At 36.2% G+C, this 21,674-nt stretch overlaps 2 protein-coding genes across 4 annotated transcripts; both read left to right on the top strand.

Moving 5' to 3' along the window:
* Positions 1 to 3,518: 3,518 nt before the first annotated feature.
* On the top strand, positions 3,519 to 8,057 carry LOC124379156. Of its 3 annotated transcripts, none has more exons than XM_046839296.1 (8): positions 3,519 to 3,740; positions 4,365 to 4,575; positions 4,879 to 5,040; positions 5,163 to 5,250; positions 5,789 to 5,964; positions 6,173 to 6,344; positions 6,449 to 6,528; positions 6,770 to 8,057. In XM_046839296.1, the coding sequence occupies exons 2-6, from the start codon at positions 4,412 to 4,414 to the stop codon at positions 6,264 to 6,266; spliced, it is 684 nt and encodes a 227-aa protein (XP_046695252.1). In that variant the 5' UTR covers positions 3,519 to 3,740; positions 4,365 to 4,411; the 3' UTR covers positions 6,267 to 6,344; positions 6,449 to 6,528; positions 6,770 to 8,057. The 3 variants fall into 3 exon arrangements, 2 of the variants coding, with proteins under 2 accessions (XP_046695252.1, XP_046695254.1); XM_046839298.1 differs by having other exon boundaries at positions 4,328 to 4,575; XR_006924379.1 differs by lacking the exons at positions 3,519 to 3,740; positions 4,365 to 4,575 and adding an exon at positions 5,379 to 5,542 and having other exon boundaries at positions 4,993 to 5,040; positions 5,789 to 6,344.
* Positions 8,058 to 9,462: 1,405 nt separating this feature from the next.
* bspry (B-box and SPRY domain containing) lies at positions 9,463 to 21,560 on the top strand. Its single transcript, XM_046839952.1, has 6 exons — positions 9,463 to 10,353; positions 11,676 to 11,774; positions 14,924 to 15,154; positions 16,600 to 16,625; positions 16,722 to 16,846; positions 19,698 to 21,560. The coding sequence occupies exons 1-6, from the start codon at positions 9,979 to 9,981 to the stop codon at positions 20,228 to 20,230; spliced, it is 1,389 nt and encodes a 462-aa protein (XP_046695908.1). The 5' UTR covers positions 9,463 to 9,978; the 3' UTR covers positions 20,231 to 21,560.
* The last annotated feature ends 114 nt before the right edge of the window (positions 21,561 to 21,674 follow it).

Raw genomic sequence — 21,674 nt, 5'->3', positions numbered from 1 at the left:
GGAGTGGGTGGAGAAAAGTGGCAAGAGTGATTTGGGATAGAAAGAAAAAACAACAACTTTATTCTTTCAAAGACATACTTAACATTAACACTGTATCGTTTTTTTCATCATTTATTAACTTTTCTAAATTTTATCAGAACTCTCTGGTGACTTTGGGGCATGTTTAAAGTCTCCTCTCTAAAATGACATTAGAATAGATTACATCTTGAAATATCATGACCTTTTCAAGCTTTGGTACTCCCCTTGTCTTTGCAAATTACACCACAGTTACACACACACACACACACACACACACACACACACACACACACACACACACACACACACACATGCGCACGCACGATTGCCCATTATTTTGATCCCAAAATTCTCCCAGAAGAAAGTATTTTGTATGAGACAGAGTAATGAACTTATATCTTATGGAGAATTATTATGAGGATAATTTGTTGAACTGATTCATGTATGAATAGTTGATGTTGTATTTATATGTTTGGAACGACAGACAACAGACACAACTGTAACATAGCAACATAGAAACTGCAATTATTTTTGAGATATGGTGAAAAAAATCTCAGCGAAAGATCTATTTTTAAATGTCTAACAATATTTAAACAATATTTCCATTTCATGCTTTGAATATAGTTATATTTTCCGTATATATACTATACGGAAAAAAAGGAATGGGATCTTATTTATCCCCAAACAAAATATTTATAGCACACAATTGTATAAGATGTTTTTAGATATTGGTAGCATTCAATTGTACCTTCAATTGAACTAAGAGAACTAAACCTGTTCCAGCATGACAATGCCCCTGTGCACAAAGTCAGCTCCATTAAGATATACTTGGATATACATGGATTAGATTGGATCTTGAGTGGCCTGTTATAGAGCTTTGAACTCAACCCTACTAATCACCTTTGGGATGAATTGGAACGCTGGACCCCAGGCCTTCTCACCTCACCTTCATAACTGACTTTACTAACACCCTTATAGCTGAATGAGCACAATGATCTTCACAGGCACACTCCAAAATGTAGTGAAGCATCTCCCCAAAAGAGTGGAGGTCATTATAACAGTAAATAAGTAAATGTAACAAATGTGTGTGTGTAACATTTTAATAACATTGAAGTGAATGCAGTGAACTAATATCTGCACTAACGGGCACTCTAGATCCATACTCTATAATAGACATGCTTAGGTCAACAAGGCCGAGGTTAATGAGGGACAAATAAAATGGAAGCACATTTGGCCAATGCATCATAGAGTCAAAAGCCACAACACATTTATAACAGAAGAATAAGGAAAAGTAACTCATCAGGGAGACTAAACAAATAAACAGAATATTTAGCGATGGTGTATGGTGTTTGAGTAAATGTACTTCATTACTGTACTTAAGTATCATAGATATAAAAGAACATTTGATCTCTACTCAACTACATTTATGTTTTAATATTTGTGATTTTTACCCCACTATATTTTAAACCCCTGCTAAATATGTCATTATAGCTCAACACTCTCTTACCCACATCTGCTGCCGGTGAGTGACTTTTTTTTTTTTTTTTTTTACCACCACTGTCCTGTCCTTTTCAGCCCCAAAAAGGGCTCAAATAATTTCCAAAAACTTTGAGAAGTTGAATAAAAAATATTGTCCCTCTCTGAGACGGAGAGGTGCATCCAATCACAGTCAGCTCAGAATATTTGATTTTACTTTATCTAAAATAATTTACTTTCATTTTATTTGTCCATTGAACACTAATGGTTCTTCTACTTTGTGACATCATTTTATTTGTTAGTTAAAGATACCATGTTGAAAAATAGCTTGACTACTTTGTCTTTTTTTAACCGACTTGTTTGCTCTTTGTTTCATTCTGGCATGTCGAAGAGGCTGTTGTGTTGATGGTAAATGCAGTTTTGAGGTGTACTTTATATTTGTATTTTAGGAAATAAAACCTCACAAATCAACTGATATTGGCTTTTCCCTAACATCTGTCTTGGTGTTGAGGACAAGTTCAATATGAGAAAAATACTCAAGTACTGTTCAGATCAGATACTCTAAGACTTTTCCTCAAGTCATATTGGAATTGTTATGTTTAAAATTGTAATGCAGTAGGTTTTGCAGTAAGGTATCTATACTTTTACTCAAGTATGATTTTCAGGTACAGTACTTTTTACAACTCTGTTATTTAGCAACAACAATGAAGATGATTAATAGACACTGATTACACACTTTCAATAACCAAAAGAAATAAACACAACCAAATGACATAACATTTCCAATTCAAACTGTAATTTACAAAAAATAGGTATTGTTTGCTCCAAGCCTTAAAAACTTCGTATTGATATAAAGGCCAAACAGCAGTGACCCCCAAAGTCAATAGTGGATACTAAAACTACCACCCAAAACTCGACGGGTGTGGCAACACAACAAACTCTTCTCCAACGATTATAAACCACAAACCATACTAATAACACATGCATAACACATGCTCAAAAATAAGCATAAAATTAAAGCATTGTATATTTCCACACAGTAAAATGCACACGACTGGGTGTACACCATGACCAGGGTTGAGAAACTGTGCATTCGATTGTAGTAATAAACGCATTTATTGAGCTTCATTCCCTTTTTATCTAAACAGTGAGAGTCTTTTATCTAAATGGGTCGTTGTTACCCAGACTGTTAGTTTGTATAAAATAATTACAATCCTTGAGAATTTGATGTTCTGGGAATGTTCCTGGAATGTTAGTTTGTAGCTTCAGTACTAATACACATTCTGCAACTTGTGACCATTTACGAACATTACCTGGACATTCCCAGAACATGAACATAATATCAGTATATCAGTTTAGTGAAAATCCAGTTAAAAAATGTTTCAAAGAAACTTAGCATGTAGGAAAATCAACCTTTGGAGAATGCTCCTTGCTATACACACACACACACACACACACACACACACACACACACACACACACACACACACACACACAGAAAATAGGGGTATCGTTTCTGTACCTAAAGGTACATTTGCCATGAAAGTACCCTGTAAGGTACAGGAAATGGTCCTTAAGGTGACAACTGTGAACCTTTGTTTTAATTTAAAGGTACAAAATTAGTTCTGACAGCAAAGGGTACAAAATTGTACTTTTAACAAGCTTAAGGTACATTATGCAGCAAATCACAAAATCATAATTGTTAATTAAAGTAAAAAAAAAAGGTTACAGGTACATTTCCACCCAATTGGCATAAAAAAGTTTAATTAATAACTTAATACAAATTATAAGTGGACATATTTACAATATCATATCAGTGTAGGATGCTGATGAACAGCACATTTACCAAAAAAATTTAATCGACTGCATTACTTTTATTATTATTATTATTATTATTATTATTATTATTATTATTATTATTATTATTATTATTATATTTTGACTGCATCACTCTCAAGTAATCATTTTGAAAGAACACTGTTTCCAACCGGAGCTTTTAACGGCTGCTGAGATGACGTGTGACTTTACCAATCAGCCATTGGCTCGTCTATTCAGAAGGCGGGATTTCTTCTTTGCGCGTTGCACAGTGAGTGCACTTTCTCTCACACTTGCAATAGGAGTGCGTGAAATGAGCGAAAATGTCGGTTAATTGTCCATCCCTGTCGAGTTTTTCCACGGTGAACTAATTCAGAAAGTAACTGAAGCTGGAATACAGATTAACGAAGAAGAGGCAAGGAAATTCAGGGGTAAGTAACTGAATCTTGATTTTTTTTTCTGTTCATAGCATGCTACTGTTAGCTATCAACGTTTACAAACATAACTTAAACTATCGTTAACTACACTAAGCACGTTATGGCTTGTTGCTAGTTGGGTTACACACAGTTATTTTGTTTATTTAGTCAATTTTTTCCAATTTTACAACAAAAACTTACATAACATATCCTATAAATGTTGTTTCTTATGCTCAAACAGCGTTTAGAATTTTTTTCAGGCTAGACTATCACGTGCAGCGTCTTTTGCAGCGTCTTGCACGAGCGCTCAGCGTTTTTATGCTGCCTTCACGTGCTATCGGATTTAGTGTAAATATTAGTAACTAGTTAAATGCTATTGGTCATGAACACACTCTCAAGTTAAAATTTGATGTGATGAGCTCGTAATCATAAGGAGCCACGGACATGACAAGTAAGCTAAGACGTGCACACGATTTACTATTTCGTTCCCTCGATTTATATTCATGGAGTTAACTAATTTTTCCGACGATTATCATTTTCCACACATTTGATCGCACTCAAGTCTGTCTGTGTTTTACAGTTTGTCTGTCTGTGTTTTACAGTTATTCGTCTATAACTGTTGTGATTTTCTGTGATCAGAAAAGGACGTTGATGGAGAAACAGTGGATTGTGGACTCACTGAAGCCATGGTTGGCTACCTGTTTGATGGTTCCTTCAAAAAGCAACTAAAATTTCAACAATTTGTACGCCATTACAAGGAGAATGAGACCATTGTTGTATTGGAGCCAGTACCAGTTGAAGTCGCTCAGTCTACGGCAGAACTCCAACCTCATCCTTCCACTGATCCAAGGTAAGGGCAGTATTTTGACGGTGCCGTTTTGGTAAATGTGTTCAACAACATAAAATTGTATCAGTTTTAACATTATTTTGAGAACGGTGAAAAAAGACTAGATATTGTCTGATTATTTCATAAATGCTTTTAGTTCAATAGCCTATAAAAAGGAAAAACTGATGTAATGATATGTAGCACTGCCCTACAATAAAGGCTATTTAGATAAGAGTCTGTGTGAGCACCTGGGTGGTGAATTGTTTTTTTTGTTGTATGCAATAGGATCAACCCTCAATTGGTTACTGATGTAATTTTGTATTGCAGTGTTGAAGCAGCTCACAGGGGACTACCTATTGTGACTGTCATTCCAACCTTTCCCAAAGATGTCCAGGCGAGACTTGACATCAAGGAACCATGTCACACAGTGCCAAAAGTACGCAACAAAATAATAAGAACGCTGTATGAAATGATGGCAGAATACACTTTGTAAGTATAACCATTATTACATCTTTGCTACTTCAACTGTACTGCTTAAGATCAATTCACAATCTATGAAGACTGTTAGACACAACCAAGAGATTTTGAGTTTGTTTCTGCCTTTGTACTAGGTATCCAACTAATGCAGAGTATATTCAAGTTGCCAAGGCACTGATAGTGAAATACCCTTTCCTGAGGGATAAGGAGGGAAATGGCTATGTAAGTTACATTGTTTTTAAGCCATTTATCTCTGTCTACATAATTGCACAAGATAATATTTTATCTTTACTTGCTGGAGTATGCCAAATAGTCAAATGTGGGGTTTTTTTTGTTTGTTTTTTTACTAGCACACCTGGCACATGTCTTTAAAGCGAAAATTTAAACAGAACGTGCACCACTTGTCAGCGACAGTGAAGTAAGAAAGCTGAAGGAGAAGTTTGGCCATACAAAGCAGTCCAGATCCACCAGTGCATCTGCGAGTTTGTGTAGAAAGCCAGCTAGTGTAGCATATGTAAGCCACTGCCATATGCACATCTTATTTTCCATATTTTTTATTTTTATATTTACTTTTAATGACTTTTACATTTCACTTAGTGCAGGACTATGTAAGGCAGATATTACAGACATTTAAATATTTTTTGCACACACCTAACTCTTTCACTGACTGAACATTAGGGCCCGGTTTCACTTTTCACATATCTGTCTCTGCCATTATCTGTCACAGTTTAAGCATTCTCTGTTTGTTGTTCTGACAAAGGAATCTTGTTTTGGGGAGGATTCAACGTTTGTTGAGGCCCATGTGAACGTTCTACAAAGTGAGTATCAGAAGAAACATCCAGACATCCCGACTGTCAAAGACCGCATGGCACAAACATTCTCCTGGAGACGTCGAGAAATCATGGAAGGAATGTCTGTGGAGGATGTAGTCAAAAAGTACCCATACTTAAGAACTCCTGATGGATTGAGTATTAAAAACATCTGAATGATACAGGGATGCAATTACGATTTTGGAAATTGTGAAATTGCAGACATGTCGATTACTGTCACGGAAAATAAACATTTAATTAAATAAAACATTTAATTGAAATAAATTTGCTTTCAGTGATGCACTGAATGTTAATCATGTCTTCACATTCTACAGTTTTTTGATGAGATTGACCGAATCCATCCCTCACCAAGCAGCTTCTGTCATCGCTTCAGAGAGGGCTTTGCTAGAGTTCTGCCAAATGTGCTGAAACTTGCCACAGCAAAATCCCCCCTAGCAAAACAGTACACTGAAACAAGACAGGATGCCCTGGCTGAAGATCTACCAGGTAGAGACAGTCACTTTGCAAGTAAAACTCACAATATATGTAATTTGCTTTACCACATTGCAAAATATGTGATTGAGAAAGTAGGATATTTTTCCACATTGCAGGAATTGACTTAAGGGCTGGGCTTATCTTCTTGCCATCCATCTTCAGAGAAAAGATCGAACACTACATTACTATGAAAGAGGTAGGCTTCTGAATTATCCTGCAATGCTGGCTGGTGGACCTCATGTTAGTACAGGAACAGAAAAAGATAGCTTGGATTTGGGACATTTCTGTCTCCGGTAGATGTGCTTCATTAGAGTAAATGTATCTGTAAAACCATCTACAATATATACAGGGAATTTTAAAAATATAATAAAAGGCTAAAATGACTGACTTGTTTATTTACATTTTAAAATGTTTTCTTTTTGTTTTCTCTTATGTAGGAGGACCCTGCTACCCCCTTTCCAACCATTCAACTGATGGAGAATGATTGGAAGATGGCAATCATTAGAAGAGGGCACAGCGTGGTGAAGGTGAATGGCATGGTTGTGTGCCAGTGCACCAGCCTAGACGAGGCCTTCATGACTGCCTTCTGTATGTATTTTACTTTTAACATCACATATCCACCACACCTGAAGAACACTCTCACTTTCCTTCGGAGGTGCATTGTCAACATCGGGGAAGAGGGAGACAAGCCACTGCCAGTCACTTTACTAAGGATGATAAACCTTTTATATTAAATCCTCATGCTTCAAATGTACCATTGCATAAAGTGCACACGGAGGACATTCAGTCTCGTTAAATTAATCCAACATGTTGGAATCGTTCATGCGCATCAATCACATTTTAATATCACCTGTAGTATAAATGAGTGCCAGTCAACTTTTTTGCGTTATCATTCTTATAGAAAACATGTTTACAGGAAGCACAGATTGGGCCCGATGATTTCAGTTTTGTAATTAAGCTCTAAAGGAATTGAAACGCATTGTACATGTTCATTTGAAATATTTTTAACAGGTTTAATACAGAATATCCAGTATATGAGTAACATTTAAGTTGCTAATGTTTGGTCATTTATACTTATACAAAAATTGTTGTATTTTGTTTAAAAACATGAACTACATATGTGTTTAGCACACAAAACTGATTAATTGTTCATTGTGCATGATATCCCATTCTGAAGTGTTAATTGAAATTAAGTTTTTGGGTGAACTGTCTGTTTAATGCAAGTATTGTGTCCAGATTGTCAGAAATGTGGTTTTAATGTTTAAAATACAAGTTGACATACTGATAATTAGCGATGGGTGGTCTAAAGAGGGATAGAAGTAAAAAAAAAAAAAAAAAGTTGCAAAAGCTCGAGGATAGGATGTGTTAAAATGCTTTAGAGTTTAGTATTTAAAACTAATTGTGTTTATGCTCTGAAGGAATTGATATGCATTGTACATGTTTATTTGAAATATTTTAAGCGGTTTTATACAGAACATCTAGTATATGAGTTGAATGGCTAATGTTCTGTATTTTATTCAAGAATTGTTACATTTTGTTTAAATGCTTGTAAAACATGCACTACCTATGTTTAGCACATAAAACTGATGAATTAACTGTTCATTTGGCATGATGATTTCATTTCTGAAGCAATTGAAATTCTATGTTAATTGAATTTTTAATGTGTGGTACAGAATATCCAGTATGAATTATAAAACTGAATTTAGAATGTTCTGTACTTTTATACTGAGAAATTTGTTACTTTTGTGATAAAAAAAAAAATGTGAAAAATGCACTGCCTCTGTTTTTTATTTAAACAAGTAACAAAATGCTCAAAGCCTAATGCTTATGAAGGAATTGGAATTGAGTCTTCCCTCCACCCATGCAAGTGTCTTTTATTTATTTTATTTTTTAGGACAAATCAGTTCAGCTGGATATTAGTGAGGGGCCCAGGGAGAATACAGGATGTAATTTTAAACTGTAACATAAAGGTACATTTCTATCACTAGGGGTGCAAAATTGTTCTTTTAGAGGTACAAACAAGAAGGTACAAAAATGTATCAGTGTTCAGAGGTACATTTCTGTGCCTTGCTAGGGTACAGCTGGGGCGACAAAGCATTTGTACTCTTTAAGGTACATTACTGTACCTTGATTTTTCTGTGTATGTATGTATGTATATATATATATATATATATATATATATATATATATATATATATATATATATATACATACACATATATATATATATATATATATATATATATATATATATATACATATATATATATATATATATAGACTACTCATTGATAAGTTTCCAATGACAAGAGTATTAAAGAACGTATATTACTGAGAAGTTTGTTTGTGGGTACAAAATGAACAACTTTTGCTAAATGTTCCTTGTTAGTAGTTTTATAACCATCAAACAACCTTGGGCTTTGAGTTTCCCCAGAACATTTGTTTATATATACACACCGATCAGGTATAACATTATGGCCACCTTCCTAACATTGTGTTGGTCCCCCTTTTGCTGCCAAAACACTCTTCGAGTCGAGCAATAACAGCATTCACTTCTTCAGCAATTTGAGTTACAGGAGCTCATCTGTTGGATCGGGCCACACAGGCCAGCTTTCACTCCCCACATGCATTAACAAGCCTCAGCCGCCCATGACCCTGTCACCCGTTCACCACTCTTCCTTCCTTTGACCCCTTTTGATAGATACGGACCACTGCAGACTGGGAACATCCCACAAGAGCTGCAGTTTTGGAGATGCTCTGACCCAGTCGTCTAGACGTCACAATTTGGCCCAGACTCACACAAATCCTTACACTCGCTTTACTGGTCATAATGTTATAATGTCATGATGATCAATGTATGAATATACTTCTGGAAGTTTTATTTGTATAATAATAAAAAAAAAAAAAAGTATTTTTTCATGTCAATTGTCCTGTAACCACTAAAGAATTCCCAGAAAAAGGAACGCAAATGGTAATAGTATGCAAACACTGGTTAAGTTTCTGGGTTACGGATCAGAAGGTTTGGGGTAGAAGGACTTGTTGGGCCCCTCTGCAAGGCCCTTAACACTCTTTGCTCCAAAGGTGTGGTATAAAAAAATAATTTCGCTTTACTGTAATGTTTAGGGGGCAAAGTAAGGATTTTTTTTAATGTTTACATGGAATTGAACCTTTGAACACAAGTACAAGCAAACATCCAAGAAATATCAGTAACAAGTGGTTAAGCTTCTATAATACGGGTTTAACCAGCTTCCATATTTTTCCTTTCAGAGTCTGTCCTGGCAGTAAGTCATGTTTTACAAGTAGCCATTGTCCTCCCATTTCAGGTAGGAACCAGGATAGGGATTGGGTTGGTGAATCGTTCCAAGACCTGATTAACTGGACCCCTGTGAGACACCGAGAGTCATTGTGTTTCGTCCTGCGTCAGTCTGTCGGTCTCGATGAAACAAGCTGCTGCCACGACAGCCTGGAAAACTGGCTGTGCGACTCTGAGCAGCACTTCCGCGTTACTCACCTGCGACAGGTTGAAGTCGGGCGCGCACCTGGATGCATCTGCGGCGCGGGGAGAAACACCAGCGAGGGTCTTCTCTCCCATCTTAAACGATAGAATTGCACAAAAAAAGAGAAGAAGATTGTTTGTCGGGCAGTCATGAGTGGGGATTATGGACTTTGTGATTTGTCCGTGGTCTCGTTACGGGACAATGAGCACGAGCCGGACTATGGAATTCAGCTCAATCCAGATGGACACGCAAACGCCACAGACTTGCGCGCAAGAATCCATGAAGATTCCCGTTTAGCCATTTTCGAAAACAAGTTCGGGTACACCAATGGCAAGAAGAGTATGGGGTCTTCTACAGATGCGTCCAGCACCACTGGAGGACGGACAGTGTGTCCCGAGCATGAGGAAGACGTGGATTGGTATTGCAGGACGGAAGGAAGGCCAGTTTGCCCCAAGTGTGTTGATCAAGGAGCTTGTCGGAATCACAGAGTGATCCAGCTGCAGTTACGAGCCACATCTGTACGGGTGAGCAAATGAAAACCCTTAAACCCTTAACTCTGTGCCAAGTATCACAATATCCCAATGAACTCACAAGGTTTGCTCAGTATTACCATTTGGTTCCTACTTGCTTATTAATATTACCATTTTAAAACGTTCAGGGAATGTTGTAAATTGGTTTCTGCTTTGGACATCCTGGAAAGTCAGGGGTTTTTTTTTTTTGGAACCCCTGACTTGGCCACTAACCCAAACCCTAACCGCTGAATCACCACTGCCCGTAATTGTCATGCATAAAACACATACACACCGTTGCATTTGACCTCCAGAGTTAGGAAGGCAAATCCCACTTGTGCCTTGTGTGCCCTGAGCTTGCATATTGTCCCTGTGTGTCCTCCCCCAGCCAGTTGATATGCTTTGTCATTGTAGATTGCTTGACATTTCCAAACTGTCCATAATGCTTTTGCAATTGTTCCTTGCAATGAGTTGGCACCTTATCCAGGATTTCACAGAATAGGATCCACGTATTTAGGTGACCCTGTGCAGGAAAGTTTGTCAAAATCTCCTAAAGAGATATTTCACAAGTCAAGTAGTCTAGAGAATTCAGGATATTGCATATAAAATGACAGGAATAGACATTTGAGATTTTGTGATTTCGCTCATATATTTCCCTCAATATTACATGAAATAAAAGTAATACATTTTGTAAAATATAAAGTGGTATAAAGTAACCAATATCTATACATAGGGTTTAGAAAATAAAAATAGATTCTGTTTACAGTATGATTCAAACACAGAAAGGTATTAAACTGCATTACTCTGAATATCCAAGTGTGGAAACATACTGTGCATGAATTGCATTTTGCATTTATATGCTATTTTGTGCAATGTATAATGTGTATTTCTTTCATGGTCTTGAAACAGGAATCCCTGAACCAAATGCTCATGTAAAGAAAGTATTGTGTGCTTGAAGTATTGTGTGGTCATTTCTAACAATTCTTGGTGGTAAATGTTCACACATAGGTAGTTTTTCAATTGTGTTCAAGTGTAGACATTTGCACAACACGTGCTGCTCAGCATGTTGACATTTAAAGAAAACCTCCAACCTGGAACACACGAGGTTATATTCAAATTGTTATATTCGTGAAGTGCTTCCTATTTCTGCTACTAATTTGCTGGTTAGTTTGTTGGTTTCCGTTAATACCAGTTCAAAACCGTGACCACGGGCATTCTCCAGTATAATTTGAGCTCTTTACATTTTTAGACTGTTCTCAAATCGATGCACTTCATTTTAACAACAAAATATTCAACTCATGAAGCAGGTGAGTCATTGCATATGTGATCTCTTTCAGAATCAGCTGGTGGACATCTGTGAGAAAATGCAGCTGCAAGCACTACAGATAGAGCGCTTCATAAACAACACACTGACTGCGAAAGAGAAGGCTTTGCAGGTGATTAGCGAGCTTAAATACATGCACACACACACACACCTACATAGTAACCTGTACTAGCCCATGCTAACTATCCTTGCTCCGAGGATATTTTCACATTGATTTTTTTTTAGTTGTTTACAGCCCTATGTGTTCACTTTATACACACAATGTATAATAGGTTAATACTTAAAGTATTAGTCATCAAGATGTATTATTTATATATATATTATTTTCTTAAGACATGGGAAGCCAGCAAAGTGCATCATTTCAATCTGCTGCTCATAAAACAAGGCAGAATTATTAAATAAAATGATCTAGATTCCTCCACATGCTCAAGATCAGAGATGCCCATGATAGTGGGCAAGTGTCACTGTGAATGACAGGGTAGAGGAAGTATGCCACTACTTTCACCAAGTTAGCAAGTTTATACGGCATCTCTCAAGATTCAAACCACGATATCAAGAAAACAGACCAATGCAATTCGATTTATGAAACCAAAATCTTACCTGTCGCTTTATTGTACACATATATGCGACATGTAAAGCCAGCAAAGTGCATCATACTGCTGCTCATGTTGCATCACAAGAGAGAATACATAATATAAGAATTGTGCTAGCAAGACATCCACATGCACAATCTCAGAGATGCCCATGATAGTGGGTTTGAACCACTGTGAATGACAAGGCAGAGGAATTATGCTAATATATACATTTTTTACTTTTTTTATGGCATTTGGCAAAGATTCCAACCAACAATTTCCATGAATTTTTTACCTTCAATGCAATTACCAATGCATTTCTATTGTACCTTTTGAAACCAGTATACAGTATTAGTATTTATATACTTCTAAAGCTTATACTGCCTGATACTCAATCACAGGGTTTTAGTTGGTTTAAAAAAAGAGAGGATTTCTTTTTAAACCATTTGTCATTGTTAATTTCTAAATACATCATATACTTTAAAGATCTGTTTCATAGTTTGAGGTTCTTAGTTTTTGTTTTCGATTTCTGTTGTCTCTCTTTGGGAAAACTTCTTGTTCCATGTAGAACTCGACAACCCAGTGTTTCCCTATCAAAGCAGAAGTGTGTACACAATACACAAAGATCTGGCAACTCAGTGGACCATTAAATTCCGAGGGATCATTACACTGTAAACAATACACTCTTAGAAAAAAACACTCCGCCCTCAAGGGCTTGTCTGCAGGAGAAAACTTAAAGGTTATATCTAAAGGCCTTCAGATTAACCTTTTTTTCTCTTTAGAGTTCATGCGTAGAGAATTTTTGCTGATTAGTTTTATTGTTATCTACAAGCTTTGTATTTCTTTAATTGCGTGTATATACAGAACATACAGTCGAGTGCAAAGGTCTGCAAAGTGTTTTATATATATATATATATATATATATATATATATATATATATATATATATATATATATATATATATATATATATATATATTTATATATATATATATTTATATATATATCAGTTTGAGCATTTTTTTTTTATATTTTTTATATTTCAAAACATACACAACAATGCCAGGGGTATAATAAAGAAACTACAGTTAGCGCAGTGTCACCATGGATATTTACTCCCCACCGGAAATAAGATTTGTTTTGTGTATGCTTAAAAACGCTAAATAATCAGTAGTGCTAGTGATATACGCTAACCAGAAAGTGGCTAGTGGCTAACATTAGCGCTATGGATTAAAGATTTTCTATTTGCCACAAACATACAGTAGTTATATGCAGGATACAACTTGCAGTGAAATGTAAAGTAAAAAAAAAAATCTTAAATCCATAGCGCTCTTCCTGGTTAAATGCTAATGCTAGAGCTACTGATTCTTTAGCCTTTTAGAATTTCTCTTAAAAAGAGAAAATCCTGACAATTCTGCATATTAAGGGAGTGAATGAATGAAGGATGGACGGAATGAAGACATTTGTAAAAGTCTGCTGAAATAAGTAGAACAGTTAAGTAGATCATAGCTCTAGAAAATGAATGTAAACTTAATTTTTTTCCTTTTATCAAATTTTACTTAATCAGTTTAATTTGTGCCAATTTTATTACTTATTTACTTAATTTATTACTCAATTTAATCAATATAATAAAAAAGTGTATAGCATTAATTTGATTGATTCTATTTTTATAAAATATTATAAAAAAATGTTTTATATATTATTTAACCAAGCAGGCGTTTGATTTAAAATAGTTTTAAGCATGTAAACTGTTTGAATGTTGATGATCAAAAAATATTAATAATACTAATAATACTATTGTGTTAATAAAAAAATTTATGTTTTGAATTTCTTCCCCCTATCCGTACCAAAATGGAACTGAACCGTGACTTAAAAACTAAGTATTTTAAAAACCGTGTATTTTGTGTACCGTTACACCCCTAATATATATATTTACAAAAATAGATATACCTGTCACCAGATCAAAACACACTTTTGATAGATAATGCAGACTGCAGAACACTGCAGACTCGCTCATATCCTTACACTTGCTTAATTTTTTTCTGCTTTTAACACATCAACATTGATGACAAAATATTTACTTATATATATATATATGATGCAGAAACCAGAATAATAAATGCTAGCAATTGTTCTTTCAAAGGAAAATTGGATATTACATATTTCTGGTTTCTCTGGTTTATCATAAAAAAATGAATATTTTCTCTCAGGTAAGTGTGATTAAAAAAAAGAGAGGCTGTTGAAAAAACAACATTTAAAAGCTGCTATACATTTTTTTTTTTTCAAAACAGGAACTAGCTTTTTTTGGTGGATATTCTACAACTTTGGCTATAACTGAGAAATGTCGGCGGTACAGTATGTGTGGCTGTAATATTAGATTAATAACACTTCAAGGGAGATAATTGTAATTGCATGCCATCACTCCCACCAAGATAGCATGGCCATTAAATAAAAAACATTTATTTTGTGCCAAACCATTGTGTTCCTGTTTCTACACTTTTAAGCGTGAACATTTTGACACTCAATCATGATTTTTGTTGTTGAAAAACAAGAAGCATTGAGTTGAGCCATATCACATCGCTCCATCATTTATTATTACCGGTGTTCCCCGTAATGTTTTAATTGTTCAGATTGGTAATAAAAAAGAAGTCCATAACTGTTTATAATGCTGTGGGCATTATGTGTGTAGACCGAGGCAAGCAGTGCCCGTGAGCGAGTTGTGGCTCAGGTGAATGCTGTGCGTGAAGCCTTGGATGAGGAAGAACAGCGTCTGCTGGAGGCTGTACAGCGGGAGGAAGAGCGAATCGAGCAGTGTCTCCTCACGCAGCGGGCACACTGGACCAAGGCACTCGACACTCTCACACATGCCCGGACCAGCCTGGTGCACACCCTTACACACTCAACAGACACCTTGCTTGTGGTGAGGACTAAAGAAAGGTGGCGTTTTGGGGTTTGGAGGTTGGACCCAGAGCTACCCTGGGTGGTGTGTGAAATGATTACCAAACTCAAACACCTACAGAATCACTGACTTGATGAATTGCTTCATTTTATTCATTTGCCAGCCAGCTAGTATTTATCGTATTAATAGTGTAATTGTTGTGGTAGCAATTGCGTATATACAGTAGCTTACAACAGCTTAGCTGAAATATCATTACCTGTTTTTGAAATCAGTTATATTTCATCTCTGATCATACATTAAATCATTGCTGTGTTTAGAAAGAAATATAAACAGAAACATTACCTCAGAGTCCACAAACAGTACAAGCTTACAAATTAGCTAGCAAGCACCAAAGAAAGGTAGCAATAAGTTAGCTTCTTAGGACATAAGGATAATGTTTAAAGTACACAAAACTGTGCTTTAAAGTCCAAACTGATTGCTTGTAATCTTATTTTTTTAGGTTATAAGTATCAATGTTACAAGTATTATTACTTTCCAGTGGTCAAAATGCTGCATCTCTGTTTTTCACATCAAGTAGCTTCATACTAAAGTGACCTTTAGCAGCCTCTTTAGGATGTTCTTCCATTGATCACTGTACAATTTATATTTCATCAATTATGTAAAAAATCTTTTGTCATTTGTTTGGAAGCACAGATGTCTCAAGGTTATTCACTCTTGAGACTAATTACTGGTACATATTTATTTGGCGATTTTCATGGTTATAAGTAACGAATAATAGCAACCGTTGTTGATCCAAAAACAAAAATGTGGGTTTGTTTTTTCCAGTTTGTGATTATTTGTGCACCTGCACGTATGTTTGTGCAGATTAACATAGCACAATGAAGGGAATTGACAGATAAATACGCTAGTTTCATTAAGCCATAGCTATACTGTGTCACATTGCTTAAGTTTTTGGGAGAGACACTGGCAAAAAGAATTACATTCTTCTAGGTTCAGGCATGATTATATTTTTTGTAACTCAATCCACATCTTAGAGGAATAGCAATAAATATGTTTTCAATAAGCCCATGCTAATCATGATCAGAATACTTTATCAATCCTATATGAAAATTGTTTGATTGCATTTGCTCACAGTAAAAGATTAAAATAAAGATAAAAGTAAAATAAAGAAAATATAAATAAATATACATATTAAGTTATAAAAAAATATTTGTATTAAGTTGTATATTAAGTAAAATGAAATTGAATGAATTGTAGCAGGAGTGCGAACAGATGGCAGAAAAGTCAGACTACAATAATAGTTATAAAAGTTATTGCACATGTAACTAATTATTTATTATGCTATAAGCAATCGCCTAAGTGGCTGAATAGATGGACCAACTCTTGATGAGATAAGGCCTGTGTTTGATTCACAATGTGTTAACATTAACAAATTGAACTGACCATTGTGTTTCTGATTTTTGCAGTGCTCCAACCCTGAAATATCAGACATGTAAGTTTCTTAAGCATCTAAATTAACTCAAAGTAGAAAACCAGTGGAATCTGGGAGGCAGTGTTGAAATTGTGTGTGTCTCTGTGTTTGTGTCAGGATTGAGGCTGCTGATGGTGTTGGGGAGCCCAAAGACTCAGAGCACCTGAATCTGAACAGGGACTGCAGTGATAGCAAACTAATGTTGGGCTTGTGGGCTAGTGCGTTGATTCTAGGATCAACCGGTAAGTCTAAACCCTTACATTATACATATTACAGCTTAGCGGCTAATGCTAATGCTATGGATTCTCTTCCATTTTCATGCAGGCACAAAAAGATTTCCTGTACAGAGTAGGCACAGTGACAGTGTGCTAACTCTAGCAAAAAAAATTTGTTTGAGCATTGTTTTGTATGTTTTCAAATTTAATAAGGATTAAAAAAAGTGCAAGGCGGAGACTAAACCAACTTGAGGTCCACCATTTAATACGTTCCTGAGAGAACTCTAACTATGTTTCTCACATTAAAGGGATTGCATTCGGGGCACATCTGTAAGAAAGCCCTGTACCGAAAAATTTTGTTACGAATACGTGTGCCATTACACCCCTACTACTTAAAGACACCAGACTAAATAATGACAACAGTCATGACGCATCAAAAACTGACGCAAACAAAAAGAATAAATCTCGTCTAAAGTTTTTTACGCCGTTGATCCGCGACACTTTCAGAGCCACATCCTCTCGCTAATGGTAGCTAGCAGCAAACAAAACCAATTTGTAGCATTTTGTTCATGTCATGCTCTTGATAATAAAAACAGAAAAAAACTTAGAGGATGTGTGTGGAGAAAGTCATGGCTGTGCAAAAGACTTCGGGCTGATCACGTCATCAGGTTAGGTGCTCCAGTTGTCTGAAATCTTCTGCCACTGACAATGATAATTCACTCATTACCAATAAGTGGTGCCTTTTAGCTACCAATACTATTTAATACAGCTATATTTCTGTCTTGTTATGTATTTTGCACACTTGTGCTGGAGGCATGACGTTCAACCCTCACCAAATGCCCTCATACACCCTACTATTGTGAGTACAATAATATGTACCTGGGTATCTATTTAAGAAAATAGGAACAATATGGGTTTTTTTGGATGTAAGATTAATACTCAGTTTCCAATCCGTGTGTTTCTCGGCTATTAAAATAAAATTCTTATTCTAAATGTCCAACCAGTAGCAATCCTACAGTCATACATGAATTATAGTAGCTATTGTGCAATGAGAATAGTAATGATGCACTTTTTGCTGAGAATGATTCACCACCCAAATGTGGGAAGTGGAAAATATGGTGTTTTCCATTTGACTATTTACATTTACGGGGTTATATTATGGGGTTAAGGGCTCTGTTCAGGAGTGGCAGCTTGGTGTAGCTCGCAACCTTTGGATCCAAGTCCAATGACCATTAAGCTACCACGTACCATTTCTGTGATGGATAGAGTAAAGGGATGCGCTAAACAGATTGTAGGTGTAATATACTGTATTTACACTCAAACAGAGACTCATATTTTGGGATAGTTAAGTCAAATGGCAAATTAGTGTGGCTACAATTTACTAAACATAAGAATGGAGGCCACTAACCATTAAAAGCTGCTCCACCCACTTTCCAAGTCTTCATCACTGGTTCATGCTGCATTGTATCCTGTTTAGCCTGTTTATTACAGGTTCTACTGCCTCTGAGGTTTGTATTTGGTCTCACAAGAAAGGATGGTGTGACTGAACTAGCAGGGCTTAACACCTTTTAAAGATGTAATGATGTAAATGTAATGCTCCTTTTAAAAGGTGTAAGGTAGATTTAAATAGGGGGCTTTTGGGTGGATAATTCTGGACGTTTGTGGACTCTAGAGGAGCATAACTAATAATAGTTGTAATAAAAAAAGATACATACAAAAACATTTTCCCCCCATGTATTGTCTTGCCCTTTGCCTTGACATGGTCACTCTCTCATACTAACCAAAATTAGTTATATTGCTATTAATGTTTTAAATGTATGTGTGTGTCTATTTGATACTGTTCGGCCTTGTTGTTGGTTTGGTTAAGTTTTAATAAGAACATACCAGGTTACACTGATATTTGACTGGTCATTAGTGTGAAATAAAGCCATGCAGTTGGTTCACTGAATGCAAGTCAGGTGGAGTATTTAATCGATTCTGTAGAATTACTTGAGTACAACATCTGGGGAAGTGGTAGCTCATTGCTCAAGGCTCCATGTTACTGATCAAAAGGTTGGGGGGGCCTTTGTGCTCCAGGGGTGCCGTATCATGCCTGAATCTGCTCTCCAACCACAGCTTTCTAACATCACTGGGATATGTGAAGAAAGAATTTTACTGTGCTGTAATGTACATGTCAAAAAGCCTTTTACCTTCTTACTTTATTGTAGAACTTGTTGCTTACCTGCATGTGAAGATCCCAGTTTTTATTTATCTATGTGAACATGTATATGTAAAGCTCTTGAACATGTCATTATGACATTATAACATTATGAGTGGTGAAGTGAATAACACTGATTATCTCTTCATCATGGCACCTGTTAGTGGGAGGGGTTTTTTAGGCAGCAAGTGAATTTATTTTTCCTCAAAATTTCAGTGAGTTTGACGAGAGCCAAATTGTGATGGGACAGAGCATGTGACTGGGTCAGGGCATATCCAAAAGTGCAGCTCTTGTGGGATGTTCTTGGTCTGCTGTAGTCAGAATCTATAAACTGTGGACCAAGAAAGGAACAGTGGTGAACCAGCGACAGGGTCATGGGCAGCCGAGGCACATTGATACACATGGGAAGAAGAGCCTGGATCCAACATACGAGCTCTTGTAGCTCAAATTGCTAAAGAAGTTAATGCCGTTAATTCTCGACTGGTCAAAACTGATTTGGCAGCTAAAGAGCCTGGTTTGTGTACATGTATGAATTTATTTCAGCTGCTTGCACGTAATAAGCTGATAGAAATAACACATGGATGAGCAGGGTTCCAGTTGTTCCTCTTAAAGCTTCTGGTACACTTAAAATAGAACTACTTCTGTTTGCTTATTTATGTGTTTTTTCTTCTCCTCGTCCAGCTACAAGTCGGATGTACTTCGATGAGCGTACCGTCAGCCATCTCCTTTTACTCTCCTCAGACCAGCTCTCCCTCACGTACCGGCCGAAACGCCAGAAGAAGCCTCTTCTGTATGACCCGGCTCGTTTCGACAACTGGCCCAATGCCCTCTGCCTCGAGCAAATCAGTTCGGGCACGCACACCTGGGTGATGTACGTAGGCGATAGCGCCGCCTTTAAAGTGGGCGTCTGTTACCACAGCATGGAGCGCAAAGGCTCGACCAACGAATCTCGTCTAGGCTTCAACGCCAAATCCTGGGTCCTCTCACACTACGAAGGAAACTTCTCCTACTGTCACAACAGCCAGATCGTCAATTTGGTCGTAGTGAAAAATCCCACAAAAATAGGAGTGCTGCTGGACTGGACCACACAAACACTCCTGTTCTACGATCCTGACTCGAAGTGTGTGCTGCACGCCGCAAGGCACGCTTTTACCGAGCCACTGCTTGCTGCTTGTGCTGTGGCCGATCAGAGAGTGTCTATTGTGCACTGCTAATATGTATGTACTTCATGTTTACCGATTCCTGTCAGAAATGGAGTGTTTATTTAAATGAATGAATGAAGTCAAACATTGCTTGATTCTGCTCTTTCTATAGAAAGTTTGGCTGCTAATGATAAAAAAATATTTTATAGATTAGTTTGAAATGTGCCAGTGAATGTGTGGACATGGAGAAGTGGTACCCCAGTGGTTAAGATGTTATACTTCTGTTTGGAATGTTGTGAGATCAAATCCCAGCACTACCAAGCTTCCACTGATGGGCCCTTGGGCAAGACCCTTAATTATCATCTGCTCCTTTCTATAAATGAGATAATTGGATAAGGGCATCTGCAATAAAATGCTGTAAATGAATATGTAGCATTAGTAGATAGAAATAGACCCCTGTAAATGACTTAGAAAAAAGGCAAAATAAGGATTTTTGGTGTAACTTTTGAAGGTTATTCAAATCTCTGCAAATTTATTACGTGCTTTTTCATTAGGTATAAAGTTTATTGTACCTTGTGTGGAAATATATTGGGTACATTTTTCTCTTACATAAGCATTTCTCTGTATTGTTACAGATTTGAATAACTATTAGCTCAGTCATAATATAAAATGGTAATTGTAGTAATGGTATGAAATGAACCAAAATGAAGTCATACATTAGATATAGTGTGTATTTTGGTTGATATTTTATTTTTTACTTAAAGCTGGTCAATGAAAAGGGCACAGTTTTATCTATTTATTACTATTCGAATGTAGACGAGTGTCGATTATAGCCTTATATATTTTAAGATATATTATTATTGCATTATCGTTGCACATTGTTGTAGCAAGAGAAGATTTACTAAGCATGCATTACATAGTTTCTAGCGAAAATATTTCTTAAATATACAAATATTTTAATAACGAATACCCTCGTTGTTGCTTTAAATTAAAGAAAAAAACTCCTAAATAAAATACACCACCATTGAAGATTCTGTATTTTCCTTAATCATGGCATGATTGTTGTAAACAGATTATTGTGAAATAATGTTAAGAAATGCTAAAATATGCTTACTGGAAAGTCACAAGTACCCTTATGATGTTCATACCGAAAAGCATGATTATAATGCTCATATATGTAAATTGGTATCAAGATTGTATCACTGATTGTGTCTTGTGTATACTTTGTGTTATGTAAATATGTTTATTCATTTTTTTCCACTGATTTTTTTTATCTACTTTTTTATCAGCTATCTTGTTCTATTAAAAGAGCCATTTTCTATAAATCTGACATATTGTGAATCTTGATTGTCGATAAATGTGTATCGTCTGTGTTAAATATTTTAATAAATAACATATCATTTAAAACAATATGAGCACACTCCAGTCTCAGAGCTATTTGACTCAGACTTGGCTATCATTGTTTTTAACTGTCATGGTTCCACCTCTCTATAGCTTTTGTTTGCTCTTGTGTGAT

Source organism: Silurus meridionalis, chromosome 25, assembly GCF_014805685.1.
Source record: "Silurus meridionalis isolate SWU-2019-XX chromosome 25, ASM1480568v1, whole genome shotgun sequence".
Lineage (NCBI taxonomy): Eukaryota > Metazoa > Chordata > Actinopteri > Siluriformes > Siluridae > Silurus > Silurus meridionalis.
Note: the sequence above shows the minus strand (reverse complement) of the source record. Positions and strands in the feature narration are given on the sequence as shown.